This window comes from Sceloporus occidentalis, unplaced genomic scaffold, assembly GCF_023333645.1.
Source record: "Sceloporus occidentalis isolate IW3139 unplaced genomic scaffold, rSceOcc1.0.p SCAF_88, whole genome shotgun sequence".
Taxonomy (NCBI): Eukaryota; Metazoa; Chordata; class Lepidosauria; order Squamata; family Phrynosomatidae; genus Sceloporus; species Sceloporus occidentalis.
The window spans coordinates 2718665-2746650 of NW_028317068.1; the positions used below are offsets into that span (position 1 = coordinate 2718665).

The 27986-nt window shown below is 41.7% G+C and overlaps 1 protein-coding gene across 1 annotated transcript; it reads right to left on the reverse strand.

The window, feature by feature from the left end:
- Positions 1–1545: 1545 nt before the first annotated feature.
- On the reverse strand, positions 1546–27983 carry LOC149284798 (2-aminomuconic semialdehyde dehydrogenase-like). The gene is made up of 7 exons (XM_089496204.1): positions 27846–27983; positions 25891–26038; positions 23169–23324; positions 22938–23087; positions 22310–22566; positions 8925–9086; positions 1546–1998 (listed from the first exon to the last, which is right to left on the reverse strand). The coding sequence occupies exons 1-7, from the start codon at positions 27981–27983 to the stop codon at positions 1546–1548; spliced, it is 1464 nt and encodes a 487-aa protein (XP_089352330.1).
- Between the last annotated feature and the right edge of the window lie 3 nt (positions 27984–27986).

The window sequence follows — 27986 nt, forward strand, 5'->3', positions numbered from 1 at the left end:
CTGATGACGAAGATCACCGGCAGCTGCGGCAGTGACCGCTCTCCGGAGCGGTCACAGCCCATCCAAAGGTAAGTGTTTGGTGTCGCTGGATGCCTCCTGATCGAGGCATTCCAGCGACACCATTTAAGTTTAGGAGGCGATCGTTGATCGCCTCCTAAACGCTTTTAAAACGGGCGTCCAGGCTGTTGACGCCCCGGGGAGGGGCCAGACATGGCCCCCGATGCCGATCTCGGCGTTACTGAATGCCTCGACATCGAGGCATTACAGTAACGCCGTTTAAGCGAAGAAAGTGATCGGGACCGTCAAAGGTCATTTAGTGACCTTCTTGTCATGACGGTCCTGAACCGGCAAAGGTCGCGAAGGGGTTAAAGTTTCATGTGGTTAGGTTGTCCAGGTTACCCCAGTTTGTATACATTGTAAACCATGCGGTGTAGGGGTCTATGTCAGTCAGTGTAGACTATAAATATAATATTATTTTGCTGGGAAAGAAGTGTTCTGCAGCTGTTAGGAGTTTAAGCAATCTTTCAATGGATATTTATGACAAAAGTATATAATTTAACCAAAAACATTTTACTACAATATAAACATTCATTATTGTATTTTTGCAGTGGGTTCCTGTGACACCCTAATACAAAGGTAAACATTTTGACTGTGTAGGGATCATTGATTTTGACATCATATGTGCCCCTCTACCACTATATGTCTTCCCTCCAATAAAAGCATATCGGCTTTAAAGAAGATAATTAATTTTTAGTTACAATTTGGTTTGTCATGTATGTGGAAATAATTGGGGGGATTCTTTGTACTTTTACCATTGTATCATGTTATGTGATTAACATTTTACCACAAAATATCTATCTATGGGCAGCTTAACTTGTCCTGGAAAAAATGTAAATATATAGATATATAGAAAAACAAAGGTTTCTAGTTAAAGTATAAACGGTTTCTATGGTTTTCTCCTAAATGTAACTAGAGACATAGCCCCCAAAAAAGTGTCCCAGCCTCCCACAGGGAAAAATGCATTTTTATAAACATCCTTGTTTAAGAGAGCCATCTGATCACTAACCATTACACCAAGAGGCCCCCCTGACATTGGATAATAATTAGAAAATGTGGTAAGCAAGGTAAGACATTCGATCTGAAAGAACAATTTGAAATATGTTTATTGGGTTGTAAATATACACTTACAGATAAATTAATCCATGACAACTTTTATATCCCACTGAGTCACTTTTTTTGAAGTACAGCGGAGAATCTAATTACCAACAGAATCCTGTCAGAAAAAATTGCTAATCTCGCCCCCACATTACTATACGGTTTATTAGCCAAGATCTCAGTTGACACAAGATGATGAGAAGCTTATGCAACAGTTCTAATGCAATCATTAAAATGAGAATTATTATGCAACGCATTCCGGTACTCCGTCCAGCCACTCCATTAATTGTTAAATTTAGGACACTTTATAATAAATGCTTTCAGTCCACAATTTGACATTGTTCTATGCTTTATTAATTCCGGAAGAGTACATTGTTAAACTATTAGACATTAGTGTTTTATTGTAACTGTCTTAATTTCTGTAAAGAAATCATAGGAATCTTTGGCTCCCTCCCTTCCCAATCCCGATGCTTTCATACCACCAAATGGTAAGTTAAGATCTCTAATAAGCCAACAATTGGTCCACACTAGTCCGGACTGCAACCGCTTGGCAACACGGTGAACACGGGCCACATCTCTTGTCCACACAGTAGCAGCTAGGCCATACTTAACACCATTGGCTTTCACAATTGCATCCTCTTCTGTATCAAATGGCACCACGCATGTCACTGGTCCAAAAATCTCTTCTTGCATACAGGCCGATTCCTCCTTTAATCCAGTTATAACAGTAGGCAACATGAAATATCCACCTTGATTAGCCAGTGGGATATCTAAAATACCCTCACCTTCTCCACAAAGGACAGTGGCTCCTTCATTCAGAGCCTTCTTCACATAGCTTCTAACCTGATGATGAAAACATTATTAAATTGAGTCAATACATAGAGTGCATATAGTTATAGTATACAGCTGGTAACCATTACTATATAATATATATTGAGATCATATATAAATACAGTTAATGAGACTATTTAGGAGGAAAATGACCTGGAATCTATATTTTAAGAAGTACATCTAGAGGGAAATGGCTGTAGGTAAATACTGCATCTGTCTGTGTGATACCAATGATTTTCTATTAGACTTGTGCATTGATTCGTACAAACTTCAGTTTTAAAGATGTTTCCCTAATTTGTGCATGGAATCTCTGAAAAACATACATTTATCAGTTTATCCATTTTGGCTCATCTCAGTATTTCTCCCCTTAATATTTTATTGGAGTCATTAAATGCAACAAGCAGTAATTGACTGTTGGATGAGATCTCCCAATAATATGGGCCAGAATCTAAGTGTGCATACTATGAAGGTTAGTGTGACTGTATTTTTAGTATGCAAATCCACAGGGTAGTGTGACTTTGTATACTTGGTAGTATGGTATACATGTGTGAATTGTTGAGGAAGCCTGTGTCTTGGATAGTGTTACTGTGTAAAGGGTAGTAAGCATGTGCATGGGGAAGAGTCACTGCATTTTGTTTCAAATGCTTGTATCAAGGGGAGCATGACATGTGTAGTTTGCATGTATATAGGTTGGTGTGACTGTGTACAGAGTAGAATGCATGTGCATAGGGTAAAGTAATGTATATTTTAGTTTATATGACTTTATACGACTGTGAGCTTCCAGTCAGGTACTATTCATGAACATAATCTATAATCTACAAGAGACACAGAGCAGGTAAATGTAGTAAAATGCAGTAGTGGTATTGAATACAATACATCACACACAGTCCTAAAAATCATGCTTTTTTTTTTTTAATGGCTTACCTAACCAGTACTGGAAGGTTTCATACACATACAAAGTTGTATAACTACATTCTTTTATTTTTGTTCCTCACCTTAACTTTAATGACTTATATTATATCAGTCATAAAATATAATAGCAGACATCACTACTTAAAGCGGAAATTTTTTTACTTACCGTAAATTCCTTTTTCCTTAATACAGTGGCAGTAGACTCTAAAGAAACAGAAATGGTTAACTGCCCCGGAGCCCCTCCTCCTTACCCATAAAACCAGAGCCGATAGGAAATCAGTAAGTAACAAGAACACACAAACACAGAAATGCTTGCCAAAAAATAAATTTTTATCTGGGGAGGGAAACCTGTACTGCCACTGTATTAAGGAAAAAGGAATTTACGGTAAGTAAAAAATTTCCGTTTTTCCTGGCATACAGTGGCAGTACGAGTGGGATGTAGCAAGATCCCTGTAATTTGGGAGGGAAAAAAACACATCAGGAGACCACTGCCTGGAGCACCTTACGCCCAAAATCCGCCGCAGAGGAGGAGAAGACGTCTAGCCGATAATGTTGAATGAAGGTGGAGAATGAGGACCAGGTAGCAGCCTTACAAATGTCTTCAGGTGAAGCCGCAGCCTTTTCTGCCCAGGAGGCTGCCATAGCCCTTGTGGAATGGGCCTTGATGGGCCATTGCAGAGTGAGGTCATTGGACTGGTAAGCCATACGGATGGTGTTCTCAAGCCATCTGGAAATGGAAGATTCGGGAGCCGCTTTCCCGGCTGAACGCCCGTAAAAATTTACAAACAGATGGCCCGAGGTACGGATGGAGGAGGTACGTGCAATATAAATCTCCAAAGCCCTTTTGACGTCCAACGTGTGCCATGCGGATTCCTCTGGAGAGGAAGGACACGGAAAAAAGGATGGAAGAACTAAGGGCTGATTGATACTCGACTTGGAGATGACCTTAGGGAGAAACAAGGGTTTGACATGCAGAACAACCTTATAACTATGAAAAATGGTGAAATCCGGAGAGGAGCAAAGAGCTTGGATTTCTCCTACTCTCCTGGCTGAGGTAATAGCCACCAGAAAAACCGTCTTGAGCGATAGAAGTTTCATGGATACATGAGCCTGCCTAACAATGGTAAGATCCCATGATGGAAAATGAGACCTCCTAGGAGGACGTCGGATAGTGGCGGCTTTAAAGAAACACCTAATTAGAAGGTGAGAGGCCAAATCAGAAAGAAAAAAATGACTAAGGGCCGAAATCTGCCCTTTAAGGGTCGAGACACTAAGGCCCAAAGCCAGACCCTCCTGTAAAAACTGAAGGATTGAGGTGATGGACGGAGGAAAAATTGTTAGATCCCTGGCGGAGCACCACAGGAGGAACTTGGTCCAAACTCGGAAATAAATTCTGGACGTCGAACTCCTCACTGATGTTAACAGAAAATCAGAGATATCTTTGTCAAGACCCTGGTTATGCAAAATCAGCCTTGCAACAGCCAGGCTGTCAGTCTGAATACTTGAAGGAGTTCCAGGCGAAGGTCGGTGTTCTCCAATAACTGTGCTGAAATCGGCAGTTCCCAACAGGTCACGGTCAACTGTTTGAGGAGGACAAACCAACTCCTGTTGGGCCAGTAAGGCAAAATGGCCAAGACCCTGGCCTCCTCGTAGCGGATTTTCTGCAGGACGCGCGGAATCAAAGCCACCGGAGGGAAGATGTAGGCTAACCGGAAATTCCACACCATGGAAAGACCGTCTAGAAAATGAGGTGAGTCCCACCTGTTGAGGTACGCAAATACTGGAACCTTTCGGTTTCGTCGAGTCGTCATCAAATCCACTTCCGGGAGACCGAATCGTGCCACCAAGGTGTAGAAGGTTCTTGAGGTCAAAGACCATTGTGTGTGAGACCACTTTGCCCTGCTTAGATCGTCCGCAATTAGATTGTAGCGGCCTCTGATATGAGTTGCCGAAATATCTTCCAAATGATGTTGGGCCCACGTCGCGTCCCACCTTGTTCGTTGAGATAGGCGACAGTCGTGGCGTTGTCCGATTGGATCTTTACCGCCTGACCCTCTATGTTGGGCCCGAAAACCAGGAGGGCCTGAAGAACTGTCTTCAGCTCCCGGAAATTTGAAGAGCGGACAGCATCTTCCGGAGCCCAATTTCCCCTTGGAAAAAGGGAACCGATATGGGCACCCCAGCCCAGACCGGAGGCATCCGTGGTAATAACTATCCAACTTCTGGGTTGGAAAGAGAGTCCTCTGGCGAGATGGGTCGACTGTTTCCACCAATTCAGTTGAGATAGGACCTGCCCAGAGATTGTGAAGGTAGTGTCCAGGTCCTCTTCTTGTTTGGACCAGTTCGATAGAATCTGCCACTGTAAGGGACGAAGCTGAGACCTTGGCCAAGGTACCGCCGGGATGGAAGCCGTGAGCAGACCCAGGACTCTCATTGCTTTCCTGATGGAGCAAGTTGGAAACCTTTGAAGAGCAGCGACCTCTTGTTTTATCTTTTTTAGCTTTGGCTGCGGAAGATAAATGCAGAGGGACATCGAGTCCACCAAAAACCCCAGGAATAGAATCCTGGTGGAAGGAGTGAGGTAAGATTTTTTTCCTGTTTATCAACCAGCCGTGTTTTTCCAAAAATCTCATTGTTGTGGATAGGTCTGAAAACAACTTCGCCCAAGAACCCGCCATGATCAGCCAATTGTCTAGATAAGGGATGATAGAGATATTCTGTTCCCTGAGGCGAGCCGTCAAAGGACAAAGAATCTTTGTAAAAACTCTTGGGGCCGATGACAGACCGAACGGGAGGTCCTTGAATTGAAAATGATGCACTCTCTGGTTGACGCGCAGAGCAAATCTGAGAAACTTCCTGGACGCCTCTGTAATTGGAACATGAAGATATGCGTCTTTCAGGTCTAGGGTGACCATAAAATCTCCTTTTTTCAGGACCTGTGTGACCGAGGTGATGCTTTCCATACGAAAACGCTGATAGGGGATACAGCGGTTGACCTTCTTTAGGTCCAGAACCGGACGAAAGGAGCCGTCCGGTTTTGGAACCAGAAATAACCGGGAATAGACTCCTTGGAATTTTTGGTGAACAGGGACCTTTTCTATCACTCCCTTTTTCAACAGTGTAATGCTTTCCGAATAAAGCGCCAAATTCTTTGTTACCGAGGGATAAGATGAAATCAGGAACTGGCGGACTGGAGGATGAAGGAACCTTATCCTGTAACACTCTGAAATAATCTTTCTAATCCACGGATTTTGCGTAGTCTGTTCCCAGGTGAGTCTGAAGTGCTGCAGGCGTCCTCCTACTTTGTCAGAACTTCCTCTTGTCCTGCTTTTTCGGCCGATCTTGGAATTTCTTATCTCCAAAGGAGCCATGAAAATTCTGAGATCTAGAGGATTGGTGAAAAGGCCCCGGGTTCCTATATGGATATCTACGATTCCACCTTGGTCTTCTATCCTGAGGCAGGGCTCTTTTAGTGTCTGAAATCTGTTTGATCAGGTCCTCCAAAGGAGCACCAAACAATTTATTCTTTTCCAAAAGTAAGTCACAAAGCACAGCTTTGGAAGCGGAATCAGCTGTCCAGGATCTTAACCACAGGGCTCTGCGTGCCACAGATGACAATGCCATGTTCTTAGCTGAGAGCTTCAAAGATTCATGAGCCGAATCAACAAAAAAACTGTTGGAAAGTTTCAAGTTCTTTAAAAGTCTCCAATCTCTGAATCGGCATCATCAGCGAGACAATCTTGCAAGGCCTGAATCCACATGTGCTGGGCCCTAGCAACCGCTGAACTGGATACCGCAACCTTGCACTTTGAACCTGCAGCCTGAAAAATACGCCTACACGATGTCTCTGCTCTTCTGTCCATGGGGTCTTTAAGCCCGGACACCTCACCAATAGGAAGAGTAGTCTTTCTGGAGAGTTGGGCGACCTGTACATCCACTTTGGGGGGTTCGTCCCAAGAATATTCCCCCTGAAGCCTGAACAACTGTTTGAATTGCTTGGAAATGAAGTCCCGTTTCCCCGGGTGCTTCCACTCCCTAGCAATAAGGTCATTAACCTTAGGCAAAACAGGGAAACCTTTGATTCTTCCCACATCATCCTCCAGAAGCAGACGCGTCACCTCCTTGGTGAATTTACGGAGGTCGTGGGGAGGAAAAACCATCTCGTCCTCCGAACTGTCACTTGATGAAGAAACTGAGGAACGGGAGATCTCACCAGAGGAAAAGTCTGACTGAGAAACAGATCTGGACCTCTTGCGCTTCCGTGTCGAACCAACCTTGACTTTCTCCTGGGTTTGAGCTGCCGAGAATTGAAAAGCCTCAAACGTCTGGGCCAAATTTTCCTGGAACCAACCAAGAAATGATTGCAGGTCTTTACGCTTCTCAGAAGCCAGTTGCTCTGCAGAGCAGGAGTTACACAATTTTTTCCTGCAGCCATGAGGAAGTGGAGTAGCACACTCAGAACAGGTTAAATGTTTGGCTTTAGAATTGGACTTTTTGAGAGCTGGAACAGGTCTTTTATCCTTATCCGGATTCTCTGTAGGCACCGGACTAGACATCTGATAAGAAAGAAAAAAGCGTAAATTTATTTATAAAACAAAATGCTCAGTAGCGCGATTGGATCTTTGGTGGAACGCAAGGACACCCGGGCGTGCGTACCACCAAACCGCGCATGCTCCCACTTTCTTGGCAACAAAAGGAAGAAATGCAGACCTCCTCCGTAACGCGAAACGCTACGGAGGGAAGACCTCTCTCTGCTCACCACCCGGGGAGCAATCGGAGGCTGCCAGAGCCCTAGGCAGCAACCCGTGCGCCTCACCAGCTTAAGAAAAAAACGGACTCCCTTTCCGGACCGAAGATTCCACTGTCCGTCCCTGAAAGGGACAAGAAAAAAACTGATTTCCTACGGTTGGCTCTGGTTTTATGGGTAAGGAGGAGGGGCTCCGGGGCAGTTAACCATTTCTGTTTCTTTAGATTCTACTTGTCCCTAAGAAAAGGACACTACCCACTCGTACTGCCACTGTATGCCAGGAAAAATAAGTTTTGTTGAAATGTGAGCCCACAAGGTGGCAGCGATGTCCCCTATTAAAAATACTGCACGCATCTTGTTTTGCAATGAAAAATGCAATTAAATTAATACAAAACAATTTAGTCTATTTTCTGTAGCACTCCTGGAATATTTCCTGTGAATAGCTCTGAACTGTGGCGCTTATGACCTCTGTTCAACTAACAATTTGTTTTAGTATTTAGACCAGACTAGTATAAATACCACTAGAAATATACCATCGCTTGCTTAATTCAACACCACAAACCCAAATTCTCATTGTTATAACACTTACTAATTAAAAGTGTCAGGAAGTGGTATAATTATATCTTGTAAACATTAACTTATCTTGAAGTGTATATTAAGTTTACCAACACACGTGTCTGTGTCATGTGGCGGTGATGTAACTTATGGGTCCTGTTTCTCTTTACCCACAGTACATCCCATTACTTATTTGCAAAGTATCTATTGTTATACTATTGGAGCATTGGTAGAGATAGCCCACAGCATAGCATTGTCCAAAATGTCTTGGTATGCCCCCTTCAGCATACCAAGACACTTTAGACAATGCTATGCTTCCAACTTTGTGGGAACAGTTTGTGGAAGGCCCTTTTCTATTCCAGAATAACTATGCCCCAGTGCACAAAGCAAGGTCCATAAAGACATGGTTGGATGAGTTTGGTGTGGACGAAGTTGACTGGCCTGCACAGAGCCCTGACCTCAACCCCATCAAACCTCTTTGGGATGAACTGGAATGGAGATTGTGAGCCAGGCCTTCTTGTCCAACATCTTGCTTGGATGAATGGGTAAAAAGCCTATCCAGAAAAGTGAACGCTGTTATAGCTGTAAAGAGGGGAACCAACTTCATATTATTGTCTATGTATTTAGAACGCAATGTCATAAAAGTCCCTCTTGGTATAGTGGTCAGGTGTCCCAATACTTTCATCCATATAGTGTATGTGCAGGCTGCAATGGAAGGACATACCTTAGCTAGGTGATTTTCACTAATCAGTGCACCCATGCAAGCTGTTGGATCAGTGGGTGATCCGACCCTCCAATTCTTGGTGGCTTCTACAAATCTCTTCAGAAAATCTTCATAGATTGTCCTCTGAACATAAATTCTACTTGTACAAAGACAGATTTCACCCTGCAGAGGGAAACCACAAACATGTTGGTGAAAAAAATTGTATATATTTTCTAAACCATCTAAAATATGGATTGTATAAGCTTGCATAAAGGAATATGATATGTATTTTGCCTTGTCCCAGAGCCAGATTATACTTAAAGGTAAGCAAGCAGGGTGCTGGGTTGTATAGCTAGAGGTATTGTTAGCAAAAAGAGAAAGGTGGTTCTGCCATTTTACAGACCTCGACCTCTTGCTAGATCTCACTTAAAGTATTGTGAATAGTTCTAGAGACACCAGAAGCTCTAATGAGGGCTACTAAAAAGGTAAATGGTTTGTAGGATAAAATTATCAGGAAAGATGAAGTGATCCCAATATGTATAGCTTGGTGGAAAATGGAGTGAGGTCAGAAACATTTAAATACATAAATGGATTTAACAAAGTACAAGGGGGAGGCTTATTAGAAGCTCACCTAAATTTAAGATGAGACAAAGGACTGATTATTGTTACTTCATAAACACTACATGCGTCATACATAGTTATTACATGGTATGGTTTTACACATAACATAATAATCTATTCCTTAGCAGACCTAAAAATTAGGTTAATAAAACCTCAGATGAACAACACATGACATATTACACTGTGTCATGATTTACTCAACAAAAATAAAACCAAAACTGAGAAGCCATGTGTGAAAAACTAAGTATACTCGGGGCAATATGGCGGTGCTTGCTGTGATGTCATCTCTCCAATCATCTGATGGAGGGAGAGGATATCACCGAGAGCTCCATTGTTTTGCCCTAACTTGAACTAAGGGAAATATGGCAACTTTCAGTGATAGGGGGATCAGGGAGAGGACGTCACTGAACGCACCCCCATATTGCCCTGAGTTCAAGTTAGGGCAAAATGACGGCCTTTTCATAAGCACCGCCATTTTACCAGAAGTTCTCGCCGGGTTATGTCCGCAGAGATAAGTAAGAAGACAGCAGATAAAAAAGATGGAAGAAAAAAGTTTAAGAAGATGTGGAAGTGGAAGTGGTCAGCAGAAGCTGAAGTGGTCGGCATAGAAGGGAAACACACAGAGAGCATGAGAGAGAGTAAATGAAAATGAGAGCGTGAGAGCTGTGGATGAAGATAGCAGATTGAAGAGACAAGAGAAGAGAAGTGAAAAGATAAAAGATGATGAAAAAGGACATGTGGAATGAAGATGCAGAAGTAGAAGTGGTCTGCAGAGATGGTAGGCTAACATTTAGACAGCACAAGAGAGAGAGTAAATGAGAGTGTGAGACTAGGCCAATAATTTCAGGCAAAAATTCTGAGCTTTTTGCTTTGTTTTTGTCTGATTCGAGGGGGGGGGGCTGGCCTCCTTTTTGGGGCTTTGTATGAATCATAGAATTTACCTAAATTCTGTAAACTTGCAATTTGCACAAATACGAATGCACAAGTCTAATATAAACCCTTATAAAGGGGTTCACCCTTTGGACGACATACTGTATGCTTTCTTGGGGACTGATAAACTAAGAGCCATCTCCCTGCATCTCCCTAAAGTGGCTCTACATGTAGGTCTGCCCAACAAAGGCTGACCGTTCTTCTCCACTGGGGCAACACTGCAAGATTTATTTTGGAAGATTAACCCCAGGGCCTGAAACTGGAGGCCTGTTGATGCTTGGTTTCCGGACACATACATACTTCATAATGAATACTATATACCATACATCCTATGAGGCTAAATGTGAAGGGAATTAACCCCTTCGTGACAAAGGCTGATTTTATTTTTTGTACCCTTCGTGACAATGGCTGTTTTAACATTTCTGCGCTGCTCGTGTTTAGCTGTAATTTTCTTCTCTCGTTTACTGAACCCACACACATTAGATATTGTTTTTTTCAGGACAAGAAGGGCTTTCTTTAGATGACATTGTTTTGATTGTATCATATTATTTACTATTAAAAAAAGTATAAAATATGGTGAAAAATTTAGAAAAAAATGACTGTTTCTAACTTTTAGTTGAAAAATCTTTTACTCATCTATAAAAGGTAATAAAAAAACCTGCTAAATAGATTCTACTATTTGTCCTGAATTTAGAAATACCCAATGTTTTTATGTTTTTTTGCTTTTTTCTGCACGTTATGGAGCAATAAGTACAGGTAGCGTTTTGCTATTTCAAAGCCATTTTTTCCAAATCTGGTAATTCTTCCCCCCATGTGCCATTTCGGGTATCTTTGAAGCCGGCCAATGCAATTTACCCCATCAAATCATATATTTTTGAAAACTAGACAGCCCAGGGTATTCCAAATGCTGGTATTTTAACCCTTTCCAAGCACTTATTCTACCATCAGCCTTTGTCAAACTTTATGGTAGTAATTTTTTTTGCATTTGTTTTTTAACACACATTTTACTTTAGGTATGAATAAACAGGTTCTGGTATATGTCACTATCAAAAAACACCCCAATATGTGTTCAGCAACATCTCCTGAGCGCAGTGATACCCCACATGAATGATTTTGCCTGGCTGTTTGGGGGCAAAAGGGCCACATTTGGGGCATGCACATTTTTCAATGTTGAACTTTGGCATTTGGGGATCCACTGCCCATGCCCTATTTGGTACATCTTTGAGCCGGGCCATTTCAGTGTGCCCAATAAAGCTATATATTTTTGAAAACTAGACACCCCAGGGTATTTCAAATGCTAGTATTTTAACTCTTTCCATGCACCATATCTACCACCAGTCTTTGTCAAACATTGTGATAGTCATTTTTTTGCATTTGTTTTGTCACACACATTTTACTTCAGGTATGAATTAAAAAGTTCTCGTATATGTCACTATCACAAAACACCCCAATATGTGTTCAGCAACATCTCCTGAGCGCAGTGATACCCCACATGAATGGTTTTGCCTGGCTGTTCGGGGGCAAAAGGGCCACATTTGGGGCATGCACATTTTTCAATGTTGAACTTTGGCATTTGGGGATCCACTGCCCATGCCCTATTTGGTACATCTTTGAGCTGGGCCATTTCAGTGTGCCCAACAAAACCATATATTTTTGAAAACTAGACACCCAGGGTATTTTAAATGCTGGTATTTTAACTCTTTGCATGCACACATTTTACCACCAGCATTTTTTCAAAGTTTGCAGTAGTATTTTTGTGTGTGTATTTTTCCCACACACACCTACTTTATGTATGAATTTACAGCTCCTGGTATATGCCGCTGTCACACGACACCCCAATATGTGTTCAGCAACATCTCCTGAGTACAGTGATACCCCACATGCATGGGTGTGTCATTTTTGGGGGGAACTAAAAGGCCACATTTGGTACGTGTGCATTTTTCTAATTGGAAATTAGATGTGTGGCCATCCTTCCCCCCGTGTTAATTGGGACCTTGTTGAACCCGGCCAATTCAATTTACCCCATCAAATCATACATTTTTTAAAAGTAGACACCCCATGGGCATTTAATATGCCAGTATTTTAACTCTTTCCATGCGAGAATTGTTTTAAGCTAATATGCTAATTTTAGGACTTGCTCACAAAAATATATTTTTTATATATATATATTTTTTTTTTTGCCTTTTTTTTATTTTTTGAAAAAAAAATTTCAACTTGAAGGTTCCCCTGATAGTGACATCAGTGGGAAATTATTTTTACATTTTACTGTTTTTTTACTATTTTTTTTCTAATTATTATTAATTTTATTTTATTTTTAATTTATTTTTTCTAATCACACTGTGATTAGAAAGCTGAGCTCCATTGACTTGCATGGTTGAATGCAGTACCTATATTCAACCTGCAAGTGGAGCCAGAGTTCTCTAGAGGGTCTGGACTTTATTGTTTTTCTTTATTGAATTTTCCCGGACCGCCGCCATCTTGCTGATGGCGAAGATCACCGGCAGCTGCGGCTGTGACCGCTCTCCGGAGCGGTCACAGTCCATCCCCAGGTAAGTGTTTGGTGTCGCTGGATGCCTCCTGATCGAGGTATTCCAGCGACACCATTTAAGTTTAGGAGGCGATCGTTGATCGCCTCCTAAACGCTTTTAAAACGGGCGTCCGCCGCCATACAAAGTATGGCGGATGTTGATGCCCCGGGGAGGGGCCAGAGATGGCCCCTTTGTGCCGATAATGGCGTTGCTGAATGCCTCGAGGTCGAGGCATTACAGCAACGCCGTTTCGGTGCAGAAAGCGAAAATAGATCGCTTTCTGCACCCGTTTAATGACGTGCTGGTCCTGGCACGTCATTTGTCATCAAGGGGTTAAACTTGCAAAAGATAGACATAAAGCTATCCTAAATATAAAACAAGACAAAGAATGGATTATGGTCTTAATATTAGAAAAAACACACGGACTAGATGGGCTGAATAGCAAATGACAAATATCAGCAAAATTAAAGGTTTTTCTTTAAGAGTTTCATTTCATTCACATTCCGCTCTACTGGAAATTAGGTCACCGCACTCTCCCATGTGAATGGGAAAGACTCAGCAGCAGTGGGCAATTGAATAATAAAAATGCTGCAGTGTCAATAGATAAATAGCAGGTTTTATTTCTTACCAAATTGGTGCACATCTAGAGGAAGCCAAGAAGAAAACGTTTCTTATAATTGGAGAAATACTAAAAAATATAGATTTTAAAACAGACAGGAGGCTTCATATTATGCATTAAATCCTTCTTTACTACTCCCAGCAGCAAATAGTTAACAGAGAAAAAAAAAACAAAAAAAACACAAACGGTTGAACAAGAAATCTATAACACAGGTGTGCAATCAAGGTGAACACAGGTAACCAATCAATAAACAGCAGGTAGAATAAGAGCAAGGTCCCCCCATATATCATCCTCTTTCTTTGCTGCTCCCTGGAAAAGATAAGTATCCTGCACATTTACTAGATTACTATTTTGGCATTTCCTAATTATATATTTTTCACCTACATCTGCTAGTTTGTGAAATACATATTCACATTTCCTTCTCTTTCACACACTGACCGGGCTGACCCCCAAGACTGTTATACCTCTTTGCGGTCTGTATTTTGGTTTCCCTGCATGACTTACATGACTGCAACACACCTGGTTCCGCCCCCTCGTACTCGCGAGCGTTGCGGACCCGCCCCCTTTCCCCAGCTGGTTGTCAGCTGTTCTCCCGCTCTTTTTGTTTTCCCTCACAGTACACAGTCAGAGTTTTGGGATTACCTCAGGATTTAGTCGTTTTTTCTCCCTACTCACCCATTTTGTAACTTAGTACCCCTATTATATTGTTTCCCTCATGTCCAAAGATTGCTCTAATATGCCTTCTGAGGACATTAACCCCTCTCCTTCCCCTGAAGGGGATTCTGTAAATGAGGAACACTTCCAGAGGATTTTAGACTCAACAGTTAATAAAACTGTTTCTTCAGCAATTGCCTCTGCCATGGCCTCTATGCAGGATTCCATTGCCCAATCTGTGGCATTGGCCATTGCCCATTCCACTGCAGGTACACCTAGTACCTCACATGCTTCATACCACAGGACCCCCTCTGACCATTTCTGGTCAGCAGAGGAGTCTGTACGCCAGCTAGCCACTGACATTAAGAGGTCTGGGAAGGCCACCCAGAAAAGACGTCATTGTTTTATTGACACACCCCAAGAATCGCCTAAAAAGCGTAGGGGGCAATCTAAAGATGACGAACAGGCCTTACGCTCTGAGCGTAAAACTACCGAAGGTGTCAAACAACCCTTCACACGACCCTCTACCCGTGAGGAAGACAAACGGGCACGCAAGGCTGCTTTAAGGAGCAAACCTGACTCCTATTTCACCTCTTCATCTACCGATTCTTTCGATTCTAACTCAGATTCAGACGATTCGGAATACAAGCCTCCCACTTCATCAGACTCGGAGGCTCAAGAGACTGACCCTCATAATGGGGAAGATAAAAATGCACCAGTTTTACTGGATTCAAAAGGGCAACCATTGTTTGACCCAGAGTTAATTGCTCACCCTCGCTCAGCAGAGTGGATTCCGAACACTCATATTTCCAAATATTTCATGACCTGGCTAAGAAAGCCTCTAGATAAGGCAACACGTAACAAATTAAGGGCTGAATGCCCCAGGCCTACCTTACCTAATAAAGTCACGCAGACCCCTGAATTGGATCCTACTATGGTCCGTTTCCTGTCCAAATCAGGAAAGAATCCTAACAAAGGCCTGGACAGGTCTTTTAAATCATGCCAGGACAAGGTGTTGGACATAACAGGCCCGCTGGCAAAAATGTTTGAATTAGTTGAGAGAGGACCGGTACATCTGTTGACAACAGCATTATCAAAGGATGGCTCCAAAGGGCTATTTGTTTCCTAGGCAACGCAAACTCCTCACTATCAGTCGAGCGTAGACGCTCGATCCTTATGAAGATTGACCAACAACTCACACATGTGGCTGAAAATGAACCGGGCCCCTCTGCGGAAGGTCTCCTATTCGGGGACTCTTTCATAAAAGATATCGGGAAATATGTGAATATTTTTACATCCCTCGATAAAGCCCAAAGTTCTATTAAAAAAAGTATTCAACCCAAAGGTTTTTGGGAAGGCTGGGAAAGGCAGGGGCCACTTCCCCAGCCGTTCATCTCAGAGATACGGCTCCAGAGGCTCTCGATCCTCATCGTACCAACAGTACAAGGAGACCTCCGAAACCTCACCCTTCTTTCCTCAAAGAAGCCGACCTTGGCGGTCCCGAGGATACCGAGGGGTATCACGATCCAAAACGTCGACCGGTAGGTCCCATAACACGTCCCCTTTCTTCCCCAGTAAACTTTGGAGGCAGACTGGGTCATTTTTTCCATATATGGGAACAGATTACATACGATCCATGGGTTTTAAACACCATCAAAGGTTACCTGATAGAATTCGTAACCGAACCCACCCAGGTGACACCCCCTGGTCCCATTCATTTCTCCACACACGACCAATTATTAGTCGACAACGAGATTACCGATCTGGCATCCAAACAGGCCATTATTCAAGTCCCTCTTGCCACTCCAGGCTTTGTAAGCAATATCTTCTTCGTAAAAAAGAAGGATGCAGGCTACAGACCTGTCATAAATTTAAAACATCTAAACAATTACGTCAAATACCAACATTTCAAAATGGAGGGAATACATTTTCTCAGAGATTTGTTAATTTTCAACGATTGGTTTATCAAGATAGACCTAAAGGATGCTTACCTGACGGTACCCATCCATCCCTCACACCAACACTTCCTCCAATTCATTTGGAAACGCCAGAAATGGCAATTTACATGTTTACAATTTGGTTTATCTTCAGCACCATGGTGCTTCACAAAACTACTCAAACCAGTAGTCGCTCTATTGAGGAGCAGGGGCATACGACTTATGATATCCTCATCATGTCCCAAGACTGCCAGACACTACGCACTCATATGGGGTGGACCATTTCTCTACTTACGGACCTGGGTTTCATCATCACCGAGAAGAAATCAGTTTTGATTCCTTCTCGGGAAATGGAATTCTTAGTTTTCCTGGTTGACTCTCATTCGGCCACACTCAGTCTTCCTCCTCGGAAACTAAAAACTATTCGCAAAGCGATACGTTCAGTACTCAACAAACATTTAATTTCGCTACGCAATCTAGCTCGCATTGTGGGTCTCCTCTCAGCATCCATTCAGGCTGTTTTCCCGGCCCCGCTACATTACCGGGCTCTTCAACGCCTGAAGGCCCAACTTCTGCGGGAGTGCCTGGGATATTCAGACGAGATCCCTCTGACGACAGAAACATGAGAAGAACTCTTGTGGTGGCTTCACCACATCTGCAAATGGAACGGGAAAGCAATTTTCAGTTCTTTTCCAGATTTGGTCATAGAATCAGACGCCAGTCGACTGGAATGGGGAGCCCGTTTTGGCGCCATGTCTACCGGAGGGAAATGGTCCCCACACGAACTTCTTCTTCACATAAATTGTTTGGAATTGTTAGCCGGATTTTCTCCGTCAAAAGCTTTGTGACGGACAGGACCCATTGTTGTGTCCTTCTCAAACTAGACAACATCTCTGCGGTGCAGTACATAAACTGATTGGGAGGTACCAAGTCCAAAGCATTAGCGGATATTGCCAAAGAATTCTGGCATTTCTGTTTAGACAGACACATCGTCCTTCGGGCCGAGTACCTGCCCGGTTTATCAAACACCATAGCCGACTGGAACTCTCGTTTCCTCTTAGACCTCAGCGATTGGATGTTGGACCCAAACATTTCCATCGCATATCTTCCCTGTGGGGCCCATTCAGCATAGATCTCTTTGCATCAAGACTGAATCGCCAACTCGAAATCTTTTTCAGCTGGCGGCCAGATCCCGAGGCAAGGGGCCAAGATGCCTTCCTCCACTCGTGGTCGGAGGGAACCAATTATGCTTTCCCTCCATTCGCCATGATTCCCCGAGTTCTCCTTCACACGAAATCCCAGAGAGCGACCATAGCCATCATAGTACCTCTCTGGCCAATGCAACCATGGTTTCCCCAATTGCTCAGCATGATGATAGACGTACCCAGATTGCTCCCATCACACGACCACATCCTCCACGACCCTTGCGGGAGGACCCCATCCACTGATTCTATCCAACCATCTACATCTGATGGCATGCTTAATTTCGGGTCAATCTCATCTAATCGAGACCTTTCGGACTCGACTAAGAACATCCTATCAGACGCCTGGGCTCCGGGTACCCGTATCAATTATGGATCAGCCTGGAAACTTTGGGTTCGTTGGTGCTTGGAGAGACACGTGTATCCCACACATGCCACTATAGCCCACATACTTAATTTCCTTTCCTTTCAATTTGATATGGGTAAGGCATATCGCACGCTAAATGTATATCGATCAGCCATTTCTGCCAAACACACCCCGATTTTTTATTTTTTTTTCAAGTCTCCGTCTAATAAAAGATCAGGTATACAACAATGTGTTACATCCGAAAACATACCAAAAGGCACATGTATAGTACAGAAGCACAATGCACTGCAAAATAAATCACGATGAATCAATGGTCATAGGCAAACGACATATCGGTTCACAGGGCGATAATCATCAGAGGTCTGCGGTAACCCATCAAGCACGGTAAAGAAGCAATAAAGTGGCGCATTTGGGCATAAAAAAAGGTGTCTTGCGGGCGCGGCCGAGACGCCCCTATCAGAGTCTGCAGCGGTTTGACTGAGTCCGAGTCAGAAATATGATAGAAACGCAAAATACCGGAAACTAAAGGAGAAAACGGTCTAGCCCTGCCTGTTCTGTAGCCAGGGGCAAAGGCAGGATTGTCAGAGATGGGGAAGAGAGGGCTAGTGGAGGACGTCAAAGAACCCTTGGACATGTATTTCCGGAGGACCCGCATAGTCGGGGAAATGGTGCAATGTTTAAGGCGAGCGGTGGGCCGGGAGGGGGTGGACAGCCACGGATAAGAGTGTATGGGGTGCGGGAGAGTGTCCTCCTCCAGTGTCACCCACTGCTTAGGAGCCCTAATAGTCCACTCAACCACACGACGCAGATGAGCCGCATGGTAATACAGCTCCAAGTGTGGGACACCCAGGCCTCCCAGGAGCTTAGGACGAACCAGATGGGAAAAAGCGAGGCGATGAAAACACACCCCGATTGACTCTCTACCTACTGGTTAACATCCCCTGATTTGTAAACTTATGCGAGGTATTCGGTTCAAACGCCACCCTCAACCTAAATACACCTGCACATGGGATGTTAATATTGTACTGCAACTTTTGAAATCCTGGGGACCTAATGACTCTCTTCCTCTAAGACTAGTGTCCTTTAAGCTCACCATGCTCCTTTGCCTGATTTCCTTCAAACGAGTTTCTGATGTGAAGGCATTAGACCTTACCTCGCGAAACTTCTCTCCATCTGGAGTTTCCTTTTCAATTCTCAGACGTACTAAAACTCATACCTCATCTGTATTTTACCCGTCTTTTCCTGACCACCCTGACCTGTGTGTAGTTCACTGCCTTAGAACATATGAGACCGCAACTTCTTCCCTTCGTAATCCTACTCTTCCTCAACTTCTTATCTCTTTTCGCAAACCTTTTCTCCCTGTCTCTACGATGACCCTAGCTAGATGGGTTAGAACCACCATGGAGATGGCGAACATCGATGTCTCTCTATTTGGGGCTCATTCCACTAGGAATGCAATGTCTTCTAAGGTTTTCCGAGCCGGGGGATCTTTAGCTGACATCATTAAGGCCGCTGATTGGTCTTCAGACTCCACTTTCAGAACTTTCTATTTTAAGCCTGAGGTCCATGTTTCAACTGTAATTTTGTGACATAATTGGCTAGATCATAGCGTTGAACATGCATAATATGAAGCCTCCTGTCTGTTTTAAAATTTTTGATTTTCCTAGCTTTGCGTATGAAAATATAGATTTTATTAAAGACAGGAGGTGAATATTATCCCACCCTATTAACCCAACCCTGTTTTTTATACCGTTTTAGCATAAAGACTACAGCACAGTTAGCGATCTCCTGTTCATTGCCATTCGGTTCCGGTTACAAGATTTTTTTCCAGTTCGCAGCGTGAAAGAGGATTATATATGGGGGGACCTTGCTCTTATTCTACCTGCTGTTTATTGATTGGTTACCTGTGTTCACCTTGATTGCACACCTGTGCTATAGATTTCTTGTTCAACCGTTTAGTTTTTTTTGTTGTTTTTTTTCTCTGTTAACTATTTGCTGCTGGGAGTAGTAAAGAAGGATTTAATGCATAATATTCGCCTCCTGTCTTTAATAAAATCTATATTTTCATACGCAAAGCTAGGAAAATCTAAAATTATAACCCACAACAGCTGATCTCTTATGCCAGACAGGTAAAAGACAGACTGGAAATATAGACTTGCAGTGCATTTTGTAACCATTGTGCCAGATCCTAATTTGCTGTAAAACATTGATACAATGCTAAGTACACAGCTAGAGTTTTATAATGTATGTGTATAGAATGCAGAGAGTTGCTGTGAATGGATGTTTCTCAGACTGCACACAGGTATTAAGTGGAGTGTCTCAGTGGTCTGTCCTGGGTCATCGTCTTTTTAATTTATTTATAAATGATCTCCCAAGCTGCATTGAAAGCCATGTCACAGTTTTTCCTGATGACACAAAATTAGGCAGGGTAAATCAGACTAATCTTGATGTTTCTTCTTTGCAGGAGGATTTAGACAGAGTTGGGGGCTGGGCGTGCAGGTGGCAGATGTGGTTTAACATAGACAAATGCAAAGTTATGCATTATGGTAAAAATAAGTGATTATAAGACGACCCCCAAAATCTAAATATTAATTTAGGAAAAAAACAAAAAGCCTGAATATAAGACTACCCTATAGGAAAAAAAGTTTTACTAGAAAATATTAATTCATGTAAACAATTTTTTCATATTTAATAAAAGCTATGATTGAGAAAAATATATATTTTTTTATTTCCTTTTATTTGCCAACCTGCCCCCCCAGTTATGCACATCTGCCCCCAGGGTTGCCACTCTGCTCCCAGAAATGCCTTATACCCCCTATTTGCCACTCTGCCCCATGATGTGTCTTTTAACCCTCTATATGCCACTCTGCCTCCAGAAATGCCTTATACCCTCCTATATGCCACTCTGCCCCATGATATGCCTTTTAACCCCCTATATGCCAGGGGGTTAAAAGGCATATCATGGGGCAGAGTGGCATATAGGGGTTAAAAGGCATTTCTGGAGGTATATATATATATAAACTGCTAACAGCAATCACACTCCTATCAAGCCAAGGCAGCCAGTACATGCTGGAACCTGGGGATGATAGGCGTGTGAGTACAGCCTCCCTATGCCATGCTACCACCACCACCCCCTTACACATCCATGCTCTCACACACACACTCATTCACAAACATTTAAATACTCATTCATTCCATTAATCACACATACTTGCTCAAAAACCCTCCCCCACCCCCTTACCTGAACTGCAGATCTCTCACTCGAAGACTTCTGCAAGGGCCCGGCTGTGCGAGCAACTTCTCTGGCCCCGCCCCCAGAGGAAGGAGGGGGAGGCAGAATTATGTGACACTCTGCTAGCTTCCTGTTCTCCTGCTGCTAGTAGAAGAGACGCTGCTCGCGACCAAAGCACCGGTAAGCAGCCTGGCCCCAGCGGACATTTTTTTGAGGTCTGATTACAAGACGACCTCGATTATAAGACGTATAAGACATTTGCTCTGAAAAAAACCTCGTCTTATAATCGAGCAAATATGGTAATAAAAATGCAACCTATACTATGAATGTAATATCCTTGGGGAAACAGACTTGACAGCAGTGCACAATGCAAGCAGCTGCAAGGGCCAATAAGGTCTATGAATATGCGGTACAATTCTGGGCACCGGTCCTTAAAAAGGACATTATGGAACTAGAAAGTGCAAAGGAGGGCTACAAAATTAATAAGGGGATTGAAAGATACTAGTTGTGAAGAGAGACTAAAAAAGTAAAAATTATATACACTGGAAAAACTGAGGGGATAGTATAACATTATATAAATATATGCAGGGCCAATATAAAGAGTTCTTCAGTGACCTGTTCATCAACAGAAATGTACAAAGAACAAGAGGCCACCCTCAGACTCGAAGAGCAAATATTTCATAGACGACAAAGGAAGGGATTGTTTACGGTAAGGACAATAAAGGTATGGAATTCACTGCCAAGAGAGGTGGTATTATCAAATACATAAGATGCCTTCAAAATGGGTCTGGATATTTTTTTTTACATGGCTATAAATAGAATATTTTAGAGCTTCTTGATCCAATGAGAAATCCGATTGCCTTTTGGAGTCAAAAAGGAATTTTTCCCCCTGATGGCAGAATTTGTAGTAGCTTAATTAGGTTTTTTTGCCTTCTTTTGGACCAAGAGTAGGACGGTTAGGTAGAAGGGTTGAACTTGATGGACTTTCAACCTTATGTACTATGTATGTAACTACAAAGTGCTGAAAGAGAAATGGCCAAAATAAGAAGTAAACAACCCATATGGTACCACACTGAGGAGGAGAGTCAACCCATACTCACCATTATATAGTGGCAATACAGAGGACATTATATAGATGTGCTGTAAGCTAATTTAGTGCGCTGCTGAGGCTCTGTTAGCAAGGTATGTACACACTACATTTGTTCCAAACATTTATCATGGTGTTAAGTTAGATGTGATTACCCATTATTGTATTAATAATGTTTACTATGCAGGAAACTGTGTAGATGTGATCCTGCGCTCCTGCAGATACTTACTTGATTAGAAAAACTTGACTTGACTGTGGTGTCGATGCACTCATCTAGGTTGGCATCTTCAAATATTAGAGCTGGATTCTTGCCTCCAAGCTCCAAAGACAATTTTTTGCAGCATGGGGCACTTTTTTCAATAATGCGCTGTGCCGTAACTGTGCTACCAGTAAAAGAGATGATTGGAACATCAGGATGACACACTATGGCCTCTCCTGCTCTAGGACCTGTACCAAACACCAGGTTTACTACACCTGGTGGAACACCTTGAAGAAAAATGGAAAATAAAATTTCACAAAGTAAAATAATTAGAAATTAGAAAGGCCAATCCAAATAGGAGTTCACCCTGCTCTGTCTTGCAGACAATTAAGGACAGTGTCAGAAGGTGCATAAGACTTTTAATGTTAAAGGAAAAATTGTAAATTGCCATGCAAGTCTAAATGATTACGCTTAAGATTAAGCACCTGTGTGTGAAATGTCTTTATATTCCTATACTCCATATTCTATGGCTTCATATTCCTTTTGCTTATGTATTTGTGAATAAAGAGGATTTGTATCATACCTCTTGGTGTTGATTGGTTTCATTACTTGTGGATTTGGATTACAGCTTACCTGTTTGGACTGTCAATAACATTACCTGCTTCCTTCATAAGTCTGCACATCATCCATGCAGTGACTGAGGTCATCTCACTGGGCTTAGCCACAACTGTATTTCCACATGCAATGGCAGGTGCAATCTTCCAGGTCAATAAATAAAGGGGCAGATTCCAAGGACTGATTAAGCCAGCTAACAGGAGAAAGACAATTATTCACATGCAAATAATCAATATTAGCTTTACCTTCCTCTGTAACCCCGCAGCATCATTACCTACTCCAATTGGAGTGCGCACGGTATAATGCATGCAGTTCATGTGGTCCATCTGTGTACATTCAGTGGTATGATGAAGAATTGAGGATGCAAAGAATCGGAAATTGTACACTGACCGTGGGATATCCACTGTCCGAGCAAATGTAACCGTTTTTCCTGAAAGAATGGCAGCGTTAGTTTACAAGGTACAGGTATGAAAGTGAGAGACAGAGTTTTAGAGTAAGCGAGAGTGTGAGAGAGTGATTGAGTGTGAGTGACAACAACTGAACACAAAATGCCCTCCAATTATCATCTTAACCAAAAGGGCAGGAAATGATGGCCTGAAAACTAATGGGCCAAAAATGAAACAAATAAATACATCCACATAATTTTTGATTAATTTGCATAATTACTTATGACCATGAAGGCAATGATACCAATAATATTGCTAGAAATGTGTAAATACTGTTTTTTTCTATCAAATACCTCAATTACACAAACAAAAAACACTTTTAAAGGTCTCAGTAAAGCCCTGCCCCCTAAACCAGCCTTTAGGAAATTGAGCATATACCCACAATGCACTAGTAACCATCCACTAACACATTATATACAGTATCTAACAAAAGTGATTACACCCCTCACATTTTTGTAAATATTTTATTATATCTTTTCATGTGAAGAAATGACACTCTACTACAATGTAAAGTAGTGAGTGTACAGCCTGTATAACTGTACATTTACTTTCCCCTCAAAAAAAACAACACACAGACATTAATGTCTAAAACCTTGGCAACAAAAGTGAGTACACCCTTAAGTGGAAATGAGTCGTTGCTCTACAGAAAGATGGCCTAGGCTATAAGAAGATTGCCAAGACCCTGAAACTGAGCTGCGGCTAGGTGAGCAAGACCATACAACGGTTTCACAGGACAGGTTTCACTCAGAACAGGCCTCCCCATGGTCGACCAAAGAAGTTGAGTGCACATGCTCAGCGTCGTATCCAGAGGTTGTCTTTAGGAAAAAGACGCATGAGTGCTGCCAGCATTGCTGCAGAGGTTGAAGGGGTGGGGGGTCAGCCTGTCAGTGCTCAGACCATACGCCGCACACTGCATCAAATTGGTCTGCATGGCTGTCGTCCCAGAAGGAAGCCTCTTCTAAAGATGATGCACAAGAAAACCCGCAAACAGTTTGCTAAAGACAAGCAGACTAAGGACATGGATTACTAGAACCATGTCCTGTGGTCCGATGATACCAAGATGAACTTATTTGGTTCAGATGGTGTCAAGCGTGTGTGGCGGCAACCAGGTGAAGAGTACAAAGACAAGTGTGTCTTGCCTACAGTCAAGCATGGTGGTGGGAGTGTAATGGTCTGGGCCTGCATGAGTGCTTCCGGCGCTGGGGAGCTATAGTTCATTGAGGGAACCATCAATGCCAATGTGTACTCTAACATCCACCAGCAACGTGATGTCATCACGGAGGAGTGGAAGAGGACTCCAGTGGCAACCTGTGAAGCTCTGGTGAACTCTATGCCCAAGAGGGTTAAGGCAGTGCTGGAAAATAATGGAGGCCACACAAAATATTGACACTTTGGGCATTTCCACTTAGGGGTGTACTCTTGTTGCCAAGGTTTTAACTCAACTGCGTGTTGAGTTATTTTGAGGGGAAAGCAAATTTACACTGTTATACAGACTGTACACTCACTACTTTACATTGTAGCAGAGTGTCATTTATTCAGTGGTGTCACATGAAAAGATATAATAAAATATTTACACAAATGTGAGTGGTGTACTCACTTTTGTGAGATACTGTATGTGGAAGCTGCATTGCTTTTTGAACACCTAAGTGCTCTCAAATGTGCAGCAGTTATTCACACCTTTATGCTGACACTGCTTCAAAACTAACTTTGATCTATGCATCTGCAAGAAATTTAACAAAAAATACAAAGGTAAATTTTTAATGCTTGGTGTGCTATAGCAACAGAGATGTTGAAATGTAAACTCAGCACATTGACCCCATTGTTTTTGATAAGTTAGGTCATGGCGCTTTAAGACAGGTTTGTGCCAATGCTAATCTCCTACTGCATTATATTTATTGCTAAGAAAGCATTTTTATGCAAACTTTCTCAGACAAATGGCATAAGATGCAAACCGCTAAACATGATAAACAAAAACTAGGTTCCTTTAAAATGGTTAAGCAGAGTCAAAAGAGAACTTAACCTCCCAGCATATGCCAGAGTAGGAAAGTGAGCTAAAAATTATTTGCATAAAACTAAAATGGCTTGCCCAAAATAAATTCAAGTAACAAGCGCTTGGGTATTTCCTAGCAGTCTGTACACCTCCTCACTTGGATTAAATACGTTGCATATAGCACGCATCAATCGCAATTTCCTCCGAAAATACCCCAATAGATTGTTCACATATCTTTGGTTTTATCTCTGACCATGATCACACAATTTATTTACAGCATAAAATTTAACCAAAATATACTATATATATATATATACATACATATATATATATATATACATACATACACACACTTAGTTTGCATACCAACCTTTCTTTACTAAGCCAAATGCAGCCCACAAAACAAGTACATGCTGCTAATTGATTTAAATTGTGTTTAAATGCATTTGTATGTAAGTCTAGATTTATATGTAGCTTGTGAGTAGAGCTTGCTGAGTTGAAGTTGATAATTGTTCCTGTAATGCCACTAATGATCATTAAATAAAACTAATTGTTATAACCTTGGTCTTTAGACTCTGCTTCGGCAAACCCATCAAGGTTTCTCTCAATCAGGTCAGCCAGCTTGCACATTATTGCAGATCGGTCCTGTGGTCTTCTGGAAGACCAGTCTGGAAATGCAGCTTTAGCAGCTCTAACTGCTGCATCAACCTTGGGAAATAAGCACAATAGTATATGATACAAATAGGTACATGCTATCACTGCGGATTACTTTTCAAATTTCTCCTGAGGAAGCCCCTTTAAAGGTGAAACGCGTTGAGAAACAGAAAAAGAAGAAAATCGCAGTATTGTTATATTATCGGAGAGAAACTTGTGAGGACTTTGTCTCCCTTCTCTGGATCACAGACTTTTTAAGTTGAACGCTCCAATTGAAACCTGCTATCCTGTAAGTGCATTCTATTTGCCTATATTCAACACGGAAGATACTACACTATTTGGTCTTTTTATCTATTTACCTATAGATTTTAATGAAGAAATAAAGGACTTAATTTACCTTTGAAGAGCCTCTTATACCGGAACTGTTTGTGAGTGCATTTATATTTTCACACATTTTATATTAATCAGACAGTACTACACTATCATATATATTTCTTTTTTCCCTATTTACACATGCGCCCCTATTTCTGCTGTATACAAATAGGTAGACATCAGATCTAGTTTTTTTTAACATGATTTTAGTCTACTCATATCTTCCTCGATTCTACGGCTTCATGAGCCATTTGTTGCTATGTTAAGAGGACGTTTGAAACTTTAAACCAGAATCCATTTTGATACATAATCACATAAATACGGTAGTTGTCTGGCTGCACTACCAGGGTTTATTTTATTACTTGCAATACCACACAATCATCCCAAATATCCCCATTTTCTCTCCTGATGTCCATGTATCAGCATTCGTCAAAGATCATCCCTTTTAAATGGAGTATTACATCCTGCCCTATTTCATATTCTCAGAGAGAGCTGTCAGTTTAAGTATTATTATAGTGACAGTGTTTGAATGCCTGGAGGAAAGGATTGACAATAAAATAAAAAATAAAATAAAAGATTTTCTTTTCTAAAACACGTTAAAATATTTTTACATACATATTTTTATAGGGAAAAGGAATAGTGAAAAAAACACAGTTCAACTGTCAGTATAAATCAGAAAAAACTGCACAGCCTAAAATATAATAAAAATATAAATATTAAAATATACATTAGTGTACTTAGACAACTGTATTTCCCATCCTACAGACTGGAGCCATATGTTATTCTTTTTCCTTTCTTAGTGTTTAGTTTACCTATTCACGTTCCATATTGGTTTTTTTCCCTTTCAAGGACTGAGAGGGCCTTCTTTAAAACCATTTTATGGTCTATCATTTTGGATGAACACTCTCCATTTACAGTAATACCCCACATGCAGGATAGGACCAAAATGCTCTCTAACATGCTGCAAAATATTTTTATAGTTTTGTTGCTTTAAATATTTTTAAAACCTTTTGGTTTGGGGCATCACAGGGATTGTTTATTTCTATTGGGAGGATATAATGCAAAGCAATTTTATTAGTTCACTTATTTTAAGCTTTTTTGATTGGAGAGTCCCTGGGTAAGTAATGATTTTTAATTTTAATTTTATTCATTTTTAAAAAGGGAAAAACTGTTTCTCTCTCTTCTTACTTTGTTACCCACTGCAGTTGAATAAGCAGTGATCAAAACCATCAAAAAAAATAAATACATTTTACAGCATGGAACTGTCTCTAAACATTACCACAATTAGTATTATTGTATCCAGAAGCCACTAGATAGCAGTATAATACCTATTTTCATAGACAATATGGAGAATAATCTAACAAAGGTTACATAAAACTAATACGTGCTCTTTTCAGGACAGTCAGTCAGTTATACTCAGATAAAATCATGCTTTTAATGTTCATTTTAATATAAAGAGTAAAACATGACCACCACAAGTCACACTCACCTCGTCTTTACCACTGTCTGGTACTTTGCAGTAGATTTTCCCTGTGGAGGGATTATAGGAATCGATAAAATGTTCACTATTAACAAATTTTCCACCTATATAGTTTTGCACTACTATAAATGATTGTTGTTCCTCCATGTT